We start from the raw sequence: 12624 nt of genomic DNA on the forward strand, positions 1-12624 counted from the left end.
AGGTGTTTGAGTGTTTGGAAGTTGGACCTCAACCAAACATGTTTGGTTAACGTGGCCCGGCTCGCTCTGTCTCTACAGCATTTGAGAATCTCCAGTAACGGGGAGTTTCCCAAGAGGGAGAAGGCTGCTGTCTTTTTCAGTCATTTACCCCCTCAAGTCTTCTAGGGTTACTGGAGTTGAAGGACTCAAAACATGCCCTCACGGGCAGGATGCTGTTTTCTAACATTCCAAAACTGACCGTTGTTCTCTCGTGTCTCTTTTGGCTGCACCCTTGGCATGCAGAAGCTCCTGGGCCGGGGATCGAACTGGAGCCACAGTGGTGAAAAGGCCACGTCCTTAACCCGCTGTGCCCCGAGGGAACTCCAGAACTGGTCATTTTGCTTAACAGTCAGATAAAAGAAGCCTGGAGGTGACAACCAACAGTCCTGCTGGACTGGTGCCCCCTGTAACACAGCTGGCCTGCTCCCAACAGCCCCACCAAAGAGGACCCACCGTATCTCCTGTTTCTGCACGTGCCCTGCCCGGGTCACTCTCTTCTCTGGCTGCCGAGTGTCTCCTTATCTCTGCAGACCAGTTCGAATGGCGTCTCTTCTTCGAAGCCGTCCCAGACCCCCTGCCTCGCCTCCGCCCCTGCGTAGCAGGGAAGAGCACTTACCTCGGTGAACCCCGACTTTGGACAACTTCAGGACAGACTTGTTCATCCATCCTCCTCCGGTTTTTAGCACTGCTTCTTACAGGTCAGTGCATGGCCAAGGCAACGACAAAGGGAACCAGAGAGCAGGCAAGGGGCGAAGAGCTGGGCTCAAAAAGGACAGAACTGCTCGGGCAGAAAAAGGGCACAGAACACACCAAGACGGTGGGCCCTGTGCACGAATTACAGGGACCCACGGCTACGTGGAGATCTGGCTTCCTGAGCAGGCAGCACAGATAAGCCCCGAAGGCAAAAACTGTGAGGGGCAAGTCCTCCACTGCCGTTTGTTACCTGCAACTGCTGAGCGGAGTGGGAAGACGACATCGCCAGGGCAGACAGGGGAGCTGTTTCCAGCAGGTCACACCGCTAGACGACAAGAAGGGCCAAAAGATAGGAGTTCCCTGGTGGCCTAGGAGTTAAGGACTTGGCATTGTCCCTGCTGTGGCTTGGGCCCAGGAACTTCTGCCTGTCCCAGGCACAGCCAAGAAAAAAAAAAATGTCAATAGCAGTATATAAAGAGGAGGAAGGGAGTTCCTGTTGTGGCTCAGGGGAAATGAATCTGACCATGAGGATGCAGGTGCCATCCCTGGCCTTGCTCAGTGGGTTAAGGATCCAGCGTTGCTGCGAGCTGTTGCAGGTTGCAGACACCCCTTGGATCCTGCGTGGCTGTGGCTGTGGCGTAGGGCAGCAGCGACAGCTCCGATTCGACCCCTAGCTGGGGAGCTTCCACGTGCCGTGGGAGTGGCCCTAAAAAGATAAAAAATACAATAAATAAATAAAGAGGATAAAGCAAGACAGGTGCCAAGGACACAGATTCGGGGTGTGGTTTTTACTGCCTTGCCCCAGACACCGCAGTGGACACGCAAACCAATGAGATATGCTCATTGTCCTCAAGGAATTAACAGTGTAAGGATGAAAGAGATAGTGTATAAAACACAATTTTGCCACGTCAACGTGCGTGCAGCCACAGAGGTGCATGACCACTGAACAACGGAAGCCGAGGGGTGGCTGGCTGGGCCCAACACGACACCACACCTGGCGCAGGTCCTGACTGGTGACGAGGAGCCCACCAGGTGAGGGAAGCGGCGCGTTCAAACACGCCCCAGGCCAGGAGGCAGGAGCATCTGGGAGAAGGGGGGCCACCCCGCAGTCAGGGCTGCCGCCGTGCCAACCACGTGGCCAGGAGTTCATTGGCGGGAGAAGGGGAAGGCCAAAGGAGGGCAGCAAGAGGAGCCTGGAGTTTATCCTAAGGACGACAGGGAGCCCATTCGCAGTTTTAGATAAGAAAGTATCTTTCTCCAACTTGCCTTTAAGAGAGATCAAAATTTGCTACGAAATACTCTTGCAAAGGAATGAGTAGATACATGGCTCTGCTTTAAAAGAGCTGAACTCAGGTGAATTGCAACGGCGCAGTCGCTGGAAGACACCCCTCTTGGGCCTAGCTCCCCCCCCAATCCCTCCAGCTCCGAGTCAGCTGCCCAATCACCGGCTCCCCTCAGGGCAGAGGTGCAGTCCAGCACTGTACCAAAGGGGCAGGGGACAGCCCGCTCCAAAGGCAGCCCCGTCCTTGATTCGGGGACATTCAGCCACATGCAGAGCTGCAAGAATGAGGACTCTCTTAGGAGTCTGCGCCTTCCCCCTGACCCACATGCGTCTCGCCCAAAGGCACGGGGGTCTTATTCAAGGGAAGTCCCTCCGGGGGGTCATCCTGAAGACTTTGAAAGCTCGGAGTGGAGCTGAACTCTTTCCCATAGTGACCGCATTCATAGAGTTTCTCTTCAGTATGAATTTTCTGGTGTTGGAGGAAGTTTGACCTCTGAATAAAGCCCTTCCCACAGTAACTACACACATAGGGCTTTTCTCCAGTGTGAATGATCTGATGCAGGAGGAGCTTGGAGCTCTGAATGAAAGCTTTCCCACAGTCCTTGCATTCAAAGGGCCTGTCCCCAGTGTGGATCTTCTGGTGCTCGGTGAGGTGGGCTTTCTGGAGAAAAGCCTTCCCACACTCCTTACACTCGTAGACCCTCTCTCCAGTGTGGATTTTCTGGTGTCGGATAAGGTAGGAACTCAGAAAGAAGGCTTTCCCACACTCGTTACACTCATAGAGCTTCTCTCCAGTGTGAATTCTCTGATGCTGAGTGAAGTTGGATGTCTGGCTGAACCGCTTCCCACACTCGTTGCACACGTAAGGCCTCTCTCCAGTGTGGATCCGCTGGTGCTGAATAAGCTTTGAGCTCCGGATGAAGGCCTTGCCACACTCATTGCACTCGAAGGGCCTCTCCCCAGTGTGGATCCTCTGGTGCTCGATGAGGTCCGAGCGGTGGCGGAAGGCCTTCCCACACTCGCTGCACTCGTACTGCCGCACCTCGGTGTGGATCTGGTAATGCCGGATGAGGCTGGAGCTCCGGATGAAGGACTTGCCGCACTCGTTACACTCGTAGGGCCTCTCTCCCGTGTGAATCCGCTGATGGCGAATGAGCAGGGAGCTCTGGCTGAAGCCTTTCCCACACTCCTTGCACTCGAAAGGCCTCTCCCGGGTGTGAACACGCTGGTGCCGAGCCAGGTCGGAGCTGTGACAGAAGGCCTTCCCACACTGAGCGCACTTGAGCGGCCTCTCCCCGGCCTGGGGCCTCTGTTCCGGGTGGAGAAGCAAGTCCTGCCCGCACCCGCTGCACGCGGGCAGCCCTTCCCCTCCCGCAGCCCGCCCGTGCTGGTCCCAGCCGGACTCCGGACTAAACGGGAAGCTTCGGCCACAGGCCTGGCGCCGGGCCTCGCCTTCGGCCAGCTCGCTCTCCAGGAGGAGGAGGTCCGAGCTCAGGCCGGGGTCTCCGCCCGCCGCGCGGCCCACCTGCGCTGCGGGGGCCGCTTGCATCTCCCCACGGGGAGGGGCCGCCTGCTGGCCACGCCCCTCCTGGGGGCGGCAGCTCCGCAGGCCCCGCCCTTCCAGGCTTCCCAACAGGCCCCGGATTCGGGGTTCCGCACCCCCAGCAAATGCGGGGGCTGCGAGCTCCCTCACGGCCAGGGCTTCTGACATCGTCTTGGGCAGGTTCCCATGCTCAGCAGCTCAGGCTCCGGCGTGTCCCCGTCTAGTCACCAGTCGGAATCTGAAAGAGATGAGAGTGAGATTACCCCCCCTTCGTTAACAGGACTCTAGCGGAACACGGGACAGAGGAAGGCCTTCCCTCTGCCCACAAGTGACCCGCCACAGCCAGCCTCTCCCCCTGGCGGCCTGCTGCTGGCCCCAGGGGACAGACGGGCCGGGTGGCAGATGGGGAGCGAGAAGGCCTGGACTCCACGCAAAAATCAAGACTTATCGCCAAAGAAGCACAACCGCCTCCCGTCGTCCCTTGCGTCCTCCGTCCCTCCTTCCCCATGGGCGGGCTCTGGCATCATCCTCGTTTGGGTGATGTTACAATATCTCCGTCCCAACTCCCCTGGCCCTTTCTTTGTCCGTCTTGTGTGGGAAAACCGCAGATCGGGAAGCGCCAGCTGGCTTCCCGACCTGCGTCTGCATCCCGGCTGGGTTCGCTCCACGTTTATAACCACTCGCCTGATGGGGCCCCGAGAGCTGCCAGCATTTCCACACTAATTCTCCTATAAGACCATCTCCCTGTTTTTCCTCTTTTCTCAAACGTCCAACACCCCCTCCTCCCTCTCAACTGTGGCCTTGCACCTTCTTTCAGTGAGAAGATAGAGCCAGGAGACAGAACACCCACCTTCTCCCCTGCCTTGACCAACTGTGTCTGTGCCCACGCACACCCTCCCTCCTGACGTCATAGCCCTTGATCCAATCGAAGGTGAGCAGCTTCACCTGTGCACTAAAACCCACCTCTGCCCATAGAGAAATCAAATTGGCATGTTCCCAGCAGCACTATTCACAATCTCTCAGGAAGGAGTTCCCATCGTGGCGCAGTGGAAACGAATCCGACTAGGAACCGGAGGTTGCAGGTTGGTATCCCTGGCCTCGCTCAGTGGGTTAAGGATCCGGCGTTGCTGCGAGCTGTGGTGTAGGTGGTAGATTCCACCTGGATCCTGTGTTGCTGTGGCTGTGGTGGAGGCCTGGCAGCTGTAGCTCCAATTCGACCCCTAGCCTGGAAACCTCCATATGCCGTGGATGCAGCCCTGAAAAGCACACACACACCCTCCCAAACCTCCAGACATCCATCAACAGAAGAAAGGGGCAATTGAGGCGCCTCCCAAGGGGATAACTGCGGGCAGCCCTGCGCAAAAGCACAGGTGTTCCTCCCAGAGGCAACGCTAGCAGGGTCCACGTGTGTCATCCTGCTCATATCAAGTTCAAAACAAAGCCAGTTCGTGGGGGGCACCAAGAGAGCAGTGGTCTTCAGGGAGCTCGTGGCTGGCAGGGGTGCCTTGGGTCCCAGTGCTCTGCACGGCGGGCAGTGTCCCACAGGTATGTTTGCTTTGGAAAAGCTGGTGACAATTCTTTTTTTTTAAGCTGGTGGCGATTTAACCTTCAACTCCCTTCTTCAAAGAAATGCCTCCCTCCAGTTCTGGAATTCTCCCACTGGACACTTTTTCAGGTGGAACCACCAAGGGCATGCCATCTCCCTGCATCTCTCTACTGCACCACAAGCTACCTACCACACCCAACACCACAGCACAAGCTCAGCAGCAGGAAACGGCACCTGCCATCTCACCTTGCCCAGGTTTCAAGTCCAGCCTGCGAGGGCTGGGACCCCTGCCGAGGGTCACACAGGCGTCAGCCAGCTCTGGGTCAAACTCATTCAGGTTGTTGGCAGAGCTCAGCTCCTGGCACTCACAGAACTGTCCCTGATTATTTGCTGGTGGCCCCTTGGGAACACCTGCATCTTCCCTGACTTCTCTTCTGCCACCAGCTGCAGGAAACTGCTTTCCAAGGGCTCCCTGGCTTAGCTCCACCTATGTCAACTGACTGGGACCTTAATTACATAAGAACCACCCCCCGCCGCCCGGAAGCTGCAGGTGTGCCTACGCTGGGGGACAGAAACCTTGGACCTCTGCCCACCACACCCCAGCTAATTTCTGGTCAATGGTGTAACCCAGGGTTCCCTGCCTCCATGTGGGGCTACTCTGAAGGATCACCCCAGCCCTAGAGCTCCTGGGATGTGCCTTGGCCTGTTTCAACCCCAATCCTGCCCCCCCTTACAGGAGTCACCTGCCAGCTGTCCCTAGATGTGCACCAGTGGGAAGCAGACCGACTGCTCTGCAGCCACAAGAGAGGGTGCCCCCCAAGACCCACGTCTAGCCTGGCTGCCGAGGACAAGGACGTGTCCCTGAGAACAGAGCTGGGCGGAGGGGAGCCACCCAGAGAGCAGGGGTGCAGTGTAACCAGGCAGCAAGGGCCCTTCTTCTGCCAGGAAGGCCCTCTCCCAGCAGGATTTTTCTCCTGGGGCTACAGCAGCAGGTGCCCGCGCATATTAACCACCGACCTTTCCGAGGCGAACCATCCCCTGTTATAAATTTAAGTGGAATCAGTCATTTTGTTTTTATTCATTAGGTACCCACTTTTTATTGAAATAGAATTCACACACCATAAAGCTCACCATGTTAAAGCACACAACTCTGCTTTCTGGAGCATTCCTGCGGTTGTAGAACCTCCCCCACTACCGAATCGACTCCAGAGCACTTCCACGACCCCATCGCGGGTCTGCTCCTCGGCACTGCACCTGGGCCACCTGTGCTGGGACAGGCTCCCTCCACCGTACGAAACACCTCCGTGGACTTTCCACTCTGCATCAACACTCCACGGCTGGTAGTGGGGGGTCAGGATAACGCTGCCTGGAACGTTCCTGTATTTGTCTTCCGACAACGGAGTGCTCGTCTCTGCTGGGTCCTGGGACTTGGCTTCAGTAGCCACCAGTTCAGGCCACCTCTGCAGACCGCCCTGGGCACCACGGCGGCTGTGGACCTGCAGCTGCTGGGGTGTGGGGCTCTCCCCTGCCTGGGGCGGCGGGGTTGGGGGGGGTATCTGTGCAGCCATCCTGCTCCTTTGCTGGGTGGAGGAGCTGGCATTTGGGGAAGCCAGGGCGTGGGCTGCTCGTGCGACAGTGTGAAGATGCACGGGTGCCGGGAGAAAGCCACAGCCAGGGGCCCCGGCTCTGGGCTGGAGGCCGAAACAGGAGGCTGGGACGGGGCCAGGGCAGCCAGTGGGGAGGACGGTGGCAGAGACTCCCTCGGAGAAACTCCCGTGGACACACAGGCAGTAGCATGTGACTAAGTTTCCTCAAGTCCCAAGGTAGGCGATTCCAGCCAGGGAGACAGGAACAGAGGGGACATGTGGGGGCCGCCTGCCTCCTACCCTCCCGCCCAGCCCAGCCCACACGCTCAGGGCAGCAGAGCCTCCCCGTGACACGGAAGCTGAGAAAGCAAGTTTCTTGTTGAATCTGTTGCAGCAAAATGCACCCATGCTTCAATAAGGCTGTGAAAAGACACCCTGACTTTTCAGATGCAACGCTCCCGGCGAGGAAAGAGAGACTGAATCCGCACACCAACAACGGACAGTCAGAATGATGAGCGGACCACGAGCCCGCGCCAGGCGGTCTCCCCATGCGAGACGCAGCCCGGCCCTGACCCCGCTGCCTGGTGCCGCTCACCGAGCAGGCTCTTCCGAGCTCAAGGCCCGCTACCTTGGTTTAAAAAAAACCTTCCTCCCGCTTATAAAAATTAATTTAAACTCGTTCTTTTTGCAAGGCAGAAAGGTAAATTATGCTAGTCGAGGAAAACTTAAAAAAATAAAATTACCTTTAACCCCACCACTCAGATTACCAGACATTTCCCGCCAGCATTTTTTCTGCTCCAATATATGATGAAATCAGGACCATACTACTGTCTCATATCCTGTCTTACTTTACTTTTATATCTTGTTCTTGGTGATTAAAACACAAGATACACACTGTAAACCTATTTCAAGTGTAACCAAAATACAGACGATGAAAACCCTCAGCAACAGAGCCCAACAGCCGTTCAGTTTATACGCAGCATCCCGACCTCCGCTTCACAAACACAACTGGCTTTGTACACGTGACCTTCAAACACAGAGATGGATCACACTATACCTGTCCGCCTGCAACACTTCCCTCGCTTACACGCTGTCCAGCTTCCCGCAAGTTCATTCACCCAGGCGCCCCGGTGCTGAGGGCACGGCCCTCGCTGGTACCGGGTCCCTGCTGCCCGGCAGGTGCTGGAGGGAGCACTCAGCCCGGTGCTCCCTGAAGTACTGTGCCCACTCCTCTTCCCCAAGAGGCCGGAGGAGTAGCCAAGGGGGAGGTGTGGGAGCACCACCAGGCATGCACACCCAACCCCCTCCCCAGGGTGCAAGTTCTGCTCCTCTGATCCAGCAGCAGTGGGGGCAGGGCACCCCCACCCCAGGGGAGACTGTGGCAACTCAGCGCCACCCGCCAGCAGGCAGGGCTGCAGAACTGGCACTCAGCTTGAGAAACCCAAAGTCACTCCAGCCCCTCCAACTACAACCAGTGCCGCAGCTGCCCAGCCACAGGCAGCTCCAGCCTCCTGAGGCAGCCACCCTCTTGCTACTTCCTCTATTACCAAGACCCCTCAGCCAATCAGCCCAGGAACTCAGGGTCAGATCCAGGTTTGTCTGCCTCCAGGGTCCATTTCTCGCTGTCAATGACTTTTTTGGGGTTTTTTAGAGGCTCATCTGCAGCACATGGAAGCTCCCATGCTAGGGGCTGAATCAGAACTGCAGCTGCTGAGCTAGGCCACAGCCATAGCAGATCAAGTCACATCTGCAACCTACACTACGGCTTAGAGCAACGCCAGATCCTTAACCCAAAGAGCAAGGCCAGGGATCGAACCCTCATCCTCATGGATACTAGTCAGGTTCCTTACCACTAAGCCACAATGGGAACTCCAAAGATTTTTTTTTTCCTTTGCCAAGCATGATGTGACTTTTACAGGCTATTTTGCTTAGATCAGCTAGGATTAGTATTACGAAAGTAATGTTTTAAATCTTATTTTTCTTTCTTTTTTTTTGGTCTTTTGTCTTTTTAGGGCCACACTCACAGCATAAGGGGTTTCCAGGCTAGGGGTCGAATCAGAGCTACAACTGCTGGCCTACACCACAGCCGCAGCCATGCCGGATCCAAACTGTGTCTGCGACCTACACCACCACTGACGGCAACGCCGGATCCTTAGCCCACTGAGCGAGGCCAGGGATCGAACCTCAAACCTCATGGTTCCTACTCAGATTCGGTTCCACTGTGCCATGATGTGAACTCCTAAATCTTGTTACTTTTCTAAATTAAAAAAAGGGAGGATAGACTGTTGGTTTTTTGTTTTGGAGGTGATATTTTCTGATTCTTTTTTTTGTTTGTTTTTGTCTCTTGAGGGCTGCACCCAAGGCATATGGAGGTTCCTAAGCTAGGGGTTGAATCGGAGCTGTAGCTGCCCACCTACACCATAGCCACAGCAACGTCTAAGTTCCAGGCTGCCTCTGCGACCTCGACCACAGCTCATGGGAACACTGGATCCTTAACCCACTGAGCAGCGAGGCTGGGGATCAAACCCGCAACCTCAGGGTTACCAGTCGGATTTGTTTCCCCTGTGCCACGACAGGAACTCCTGATTCTTTTGTTTAAAATGACTGTCATACCACCTGAAAAAAATATCCTGCATCTGTTTACAAGAACATAGCTTTAAAAATGTGTGCCTTTTCATGATTCCCATAACTTTTTTTTTTTAATTTTTAATTTTTTGTCTTTTTGTCTTTTTTGTTGTTGTTGTTGTTGCTATTTCTTGGGCCGCTCCCGAGGCATATGGAGGTTCCCAGGCTAGGGGTTGAATCGGAGCTGTAGCCACCGGCCTACGCCAGAGCCACAGCAACGCGGGATCCGAGCCGCGTCTGCAACCTACACCACAGCTCACGGCAACGCCGGATCGTTAACCCACTGAGCAAGGGCAGGGACCGAACCCGCAACCTCATGGTTCCTAGTCGGATTTCTTAACCACTGCGCCACGACGGGAACTCCGATTCCCATAACTTTTTTTAACTTTAGAGGAAGTGTTAAAAATTAAAATGCCTTGCTTTGAATAATATCAATCTGAAAATCAGCAATCTTTCAGTTTCTGCTTAGCTTCTTTTTCTTCAGTGAATTCAAGCAAAATTAAATTGATACTCTTTCATTTAAAGAAATCTGGAGGAAATGACCAAAGGAAGTAAAAATACACCAGATTTCCGGCTCCAAATCATCTGGGGCTAATAGAGCCCACCCTCTGTTATGAGAGAGCGCACGTGCTAGACAAAATACAACATGAAATGGTCTATGTACACATTTGATGCTGATAGCTGGGGTGGCCCCCTGTGCTGGGCAGGAAGTGGGAGCTTAACCTGGGAGTGGGGACCTGTGAGCAGCCTGTGAGTGGCTGAGATGGGGGGTGGGGGGTGCCCACTGCAGGCACCAGAAGCTGCCTGCACAGCCGTGCTGGTGAACAGGCAGTATGGCCTTAGGCTTGCAAGTTAGCCAGTCGCTGTGTGCTGCCTACAGCCTGAAGCAAGGAAGCAGGAAGGACTGGCGAGCTTCACCCTTGGGGACAAGGGGAAGAGTAACAGGGCACCCAAGTGAGACCAGCCGAGAGCTCCGGGAGGCCCTGCGCTCCCGCCAGCGCAGTGGTGAAGGAACCCAGGGCAGTGTGCGCCGTGTGTCTCCTTCCGTCCTCCTCACAGCCACCGCGAGGCTCAGGGAGGTGACCTGCTCCAGGCCGAGCCCATGGCTGGCCGCTGTCTCCCCCCAGCCCAGCCCGCAGCCATCTGGGGTTTGCTCCCAGGGTCAATGGCCTCCTTTCCCGACAAGTTCAGCGTCCTTTCCGCAGTCATCCTCCACAACCCGGGGCAGCGCTGGACACGTCTGACGGCCGTTCTGGGTCAGCTGCCTCCCTGAGCACACTTCCATCCCGGGCTCGTGAACAGTGTCTAGGCCTTCTCAGCTCAGCCCTCTCTCGCTATCATCCCCATCACCCCAGGAGTGGCTGGAGCCATGAGATTAGCCCCCCCTCCCCCCATGCAACTTCTCTCTGTATCTCCCTTAAGAGAAGTATTAAGATACTCTTAAAATATTACACCGACCACAGAGGCAAAAGTCCCACCTCTGTGGACAGGAACAAGGCAGCGCCTGAAGACTCTGTTAGGCTGGCAGCTCTCAGATCCTAGGTGGGCAGAAGACATTCCCGCCGTTCATCGGGAGTGGACCTCAGGGCAAAGAGGTGCTGCAGCATGAGTGCCACAGATAAACAGCTGAGTTCAAAGCTGGCCTCCAGCTAACATTCCTGGAAACCACAGGCATGCTACTCAGGCCCTAAGAATCCCGTGCCCATGAGGCAGCCACTGGAGTAAGACGTCCAGGACATCGCAGAGATGGCCCCCGGGACTTTCAGAGAAAGGGAACCTTCAGGAAAAGGTTAGGACAGCGCAGCCACATCACCGCTCCTCACCTGCGAACCCTCTGCCGGGCCCAGCGTTGGAGGAAGTTCCACCAACACTTCCACCCCACCAGGGCAGAGGTGCCGGCTCTGCACCTCCGCCAGCGAAAACAGGCTCAAGGGCCCGGTCACGTTCCTTGCATCGTCTGGAGAGCTCCCTTGGGCTTCAGGGGAGAGGAGACAGGCTTAGAGCAAAACTGTAGCACTGCCCGAACCTGCACCCTTCACCCCCACCCCCAGGCCACCTCAGAGGGGCTACTAGGCTAGAGCACTGCGACACAAACGCTGAAGCCAGACTCTACGCGCAGCCCCTGGAGCCGGGGAGCTGGGTATTTACCCACACGAGGTTCCTTGGGGAGAAAAGCTGTGGGCCACGGGCCAGACTGCAGCCCTACGGGGGTGGCCGTGACCGCTGCGAGGGGCCGGGCTCACCGAGGCCCAGGCTCCGGGACACCCGTGCGGAGCAGGCCGCGCTCAGCCCGCCTGCTCGCCCGCCCGGAGGCCCTTGCCGCCCCCGCCTGCGGCCCGGAACGCGCCACTCACCCGGCGCCCAGCGGCGAGAGGACGGCACGCACCCTGCACGCGGAGCGCCAACCGCCCGCCCCGCAGGCCAGCCGACAAAGCCTGCACGGCCGTCCGCACGCCGCGGCCGGAAGTCGACCCGAGGGCCCGCCCGAGGAGCTTCCGGTGCCGCTCTAGGCGCGCAGGGCCGGCCGGCCTCTCGGTGGTGCGGACTTCCGGGCGGACTTCCGGGCGGGCCCGCGCGCCACCCGTCCTCCAGGTGTGAATGGCTGCGAGGCGCCTGGCTTCCGGCGAGCTGCAGATGGCGACCGTAAAAGGCAGGTGCCCAGCCTCTTCCTTCGGGCTCTGGGCCGAGGGCCGCTCCCCTGAGAAGAGGCCAGTTTGGAGGCCGCGGCAGGCAGCGTTTTCCGCCCTGCTGGTCTCCTGGGTGGCGCTCACTACGGTCCCAGGAGGGTCCGCTAACATCTTCCTTTTACGGACCAGGGATTGAAGCAGGACAGGTCAGGTCATTTACTCGAGGTCGGCTAACGAGTGACCTGGCCCACCGCTCCGAGGGCCACGCCCCTGCCTTGGCTGTGCAGTTGGTCCTGCGGGCGCAGATGTGGCCTCGGGGGACAGTCGCTTATCTCTGCCACCTCCCCAGTGGAAGAGCAGGCATCCAATTACCAACCCCAGCCCCGAGCAGGTGATCGCGCTCTGGGAGAATTCGGAGAGCCCCGTGGGTTCGTAACCGCTCAGCCAGAGCAGGGGCTCCCCACTTAATTCTTTTCGATGTGGTGAGTCGCTATTCCTGATAAGATACACAATTTACCCTTTCACACATTGCCTTGTCATCGAAATAGTGTCTGTGGAGCTCACTGTGGCGCAAAGGGACAGGTGGTGTTTCTGCAGCGCCAGGACACAGGTTCCATCCCCAGCCTAGCACGGTGGTTAAGGGACCTGGCCCTTGCCACAGCTTCGGTGTGCCCGGATCTAAC

At 57.0% G+C, this 12624-nt stretch overlaps 1 protein-coding gene across 3 annotated transcripts; it reads right to left on the minus strand.

Annotated features, from left to right (window-relative positions):
• Window positions 1-1493: 1493 nt before the first annotated feature.
• Window positions 1494-11808, minus strand: ZNF623 (zinc finger protein 623). Of its 3 annotated transcripts, none has more exons than XM_047785628.1 (2): window positions 11669-11808; window positions 1494-3795 (listed from the first exon to the last, which is right to left on the minus strand). In XM_047785628.1, the coding sequence occupies exon 2, from the start codon at window positions 3723-3725 to the stop codon at window positions 2310-2312; it is 1416 nt and encodes a 471-aa protein (XP_047641584.1). In that variant the 5' UTR covers window positions 3726-3795; window positions 11669-11808; the 3' UTR covers window positions 1494-2309. The 3 variants fall into 3 exon arrangements, with proteins under 3 accessions (XP_047641584.1, XP_047641585.1, XP_047641586.1); XM_047785629.1 differs by having other exon boundaries at window positions 11701-11793; XM_047785630.1 differs by lacking the exon at window positions 11669-11808 and adding an exon at window positions 11138-11637.
• Window positions 11809-12624: the final 816 nt, after the last annotated feature.

Source organism: Phacochoerus africanus, chromosome 6 (assembly GCF_016906955.1).
Source record: "Phacochoerus africanus isolate WHEZ1 chromosome 6, ROS_Pafr_v1, whole genome shotgun sequence".
Lineage (NCBI taxonomy): Eukaryota > Metazoa > Chordata > Mammalia > Artiodactyla > Suidae > Phacochoerus > Phacochoerus africanus.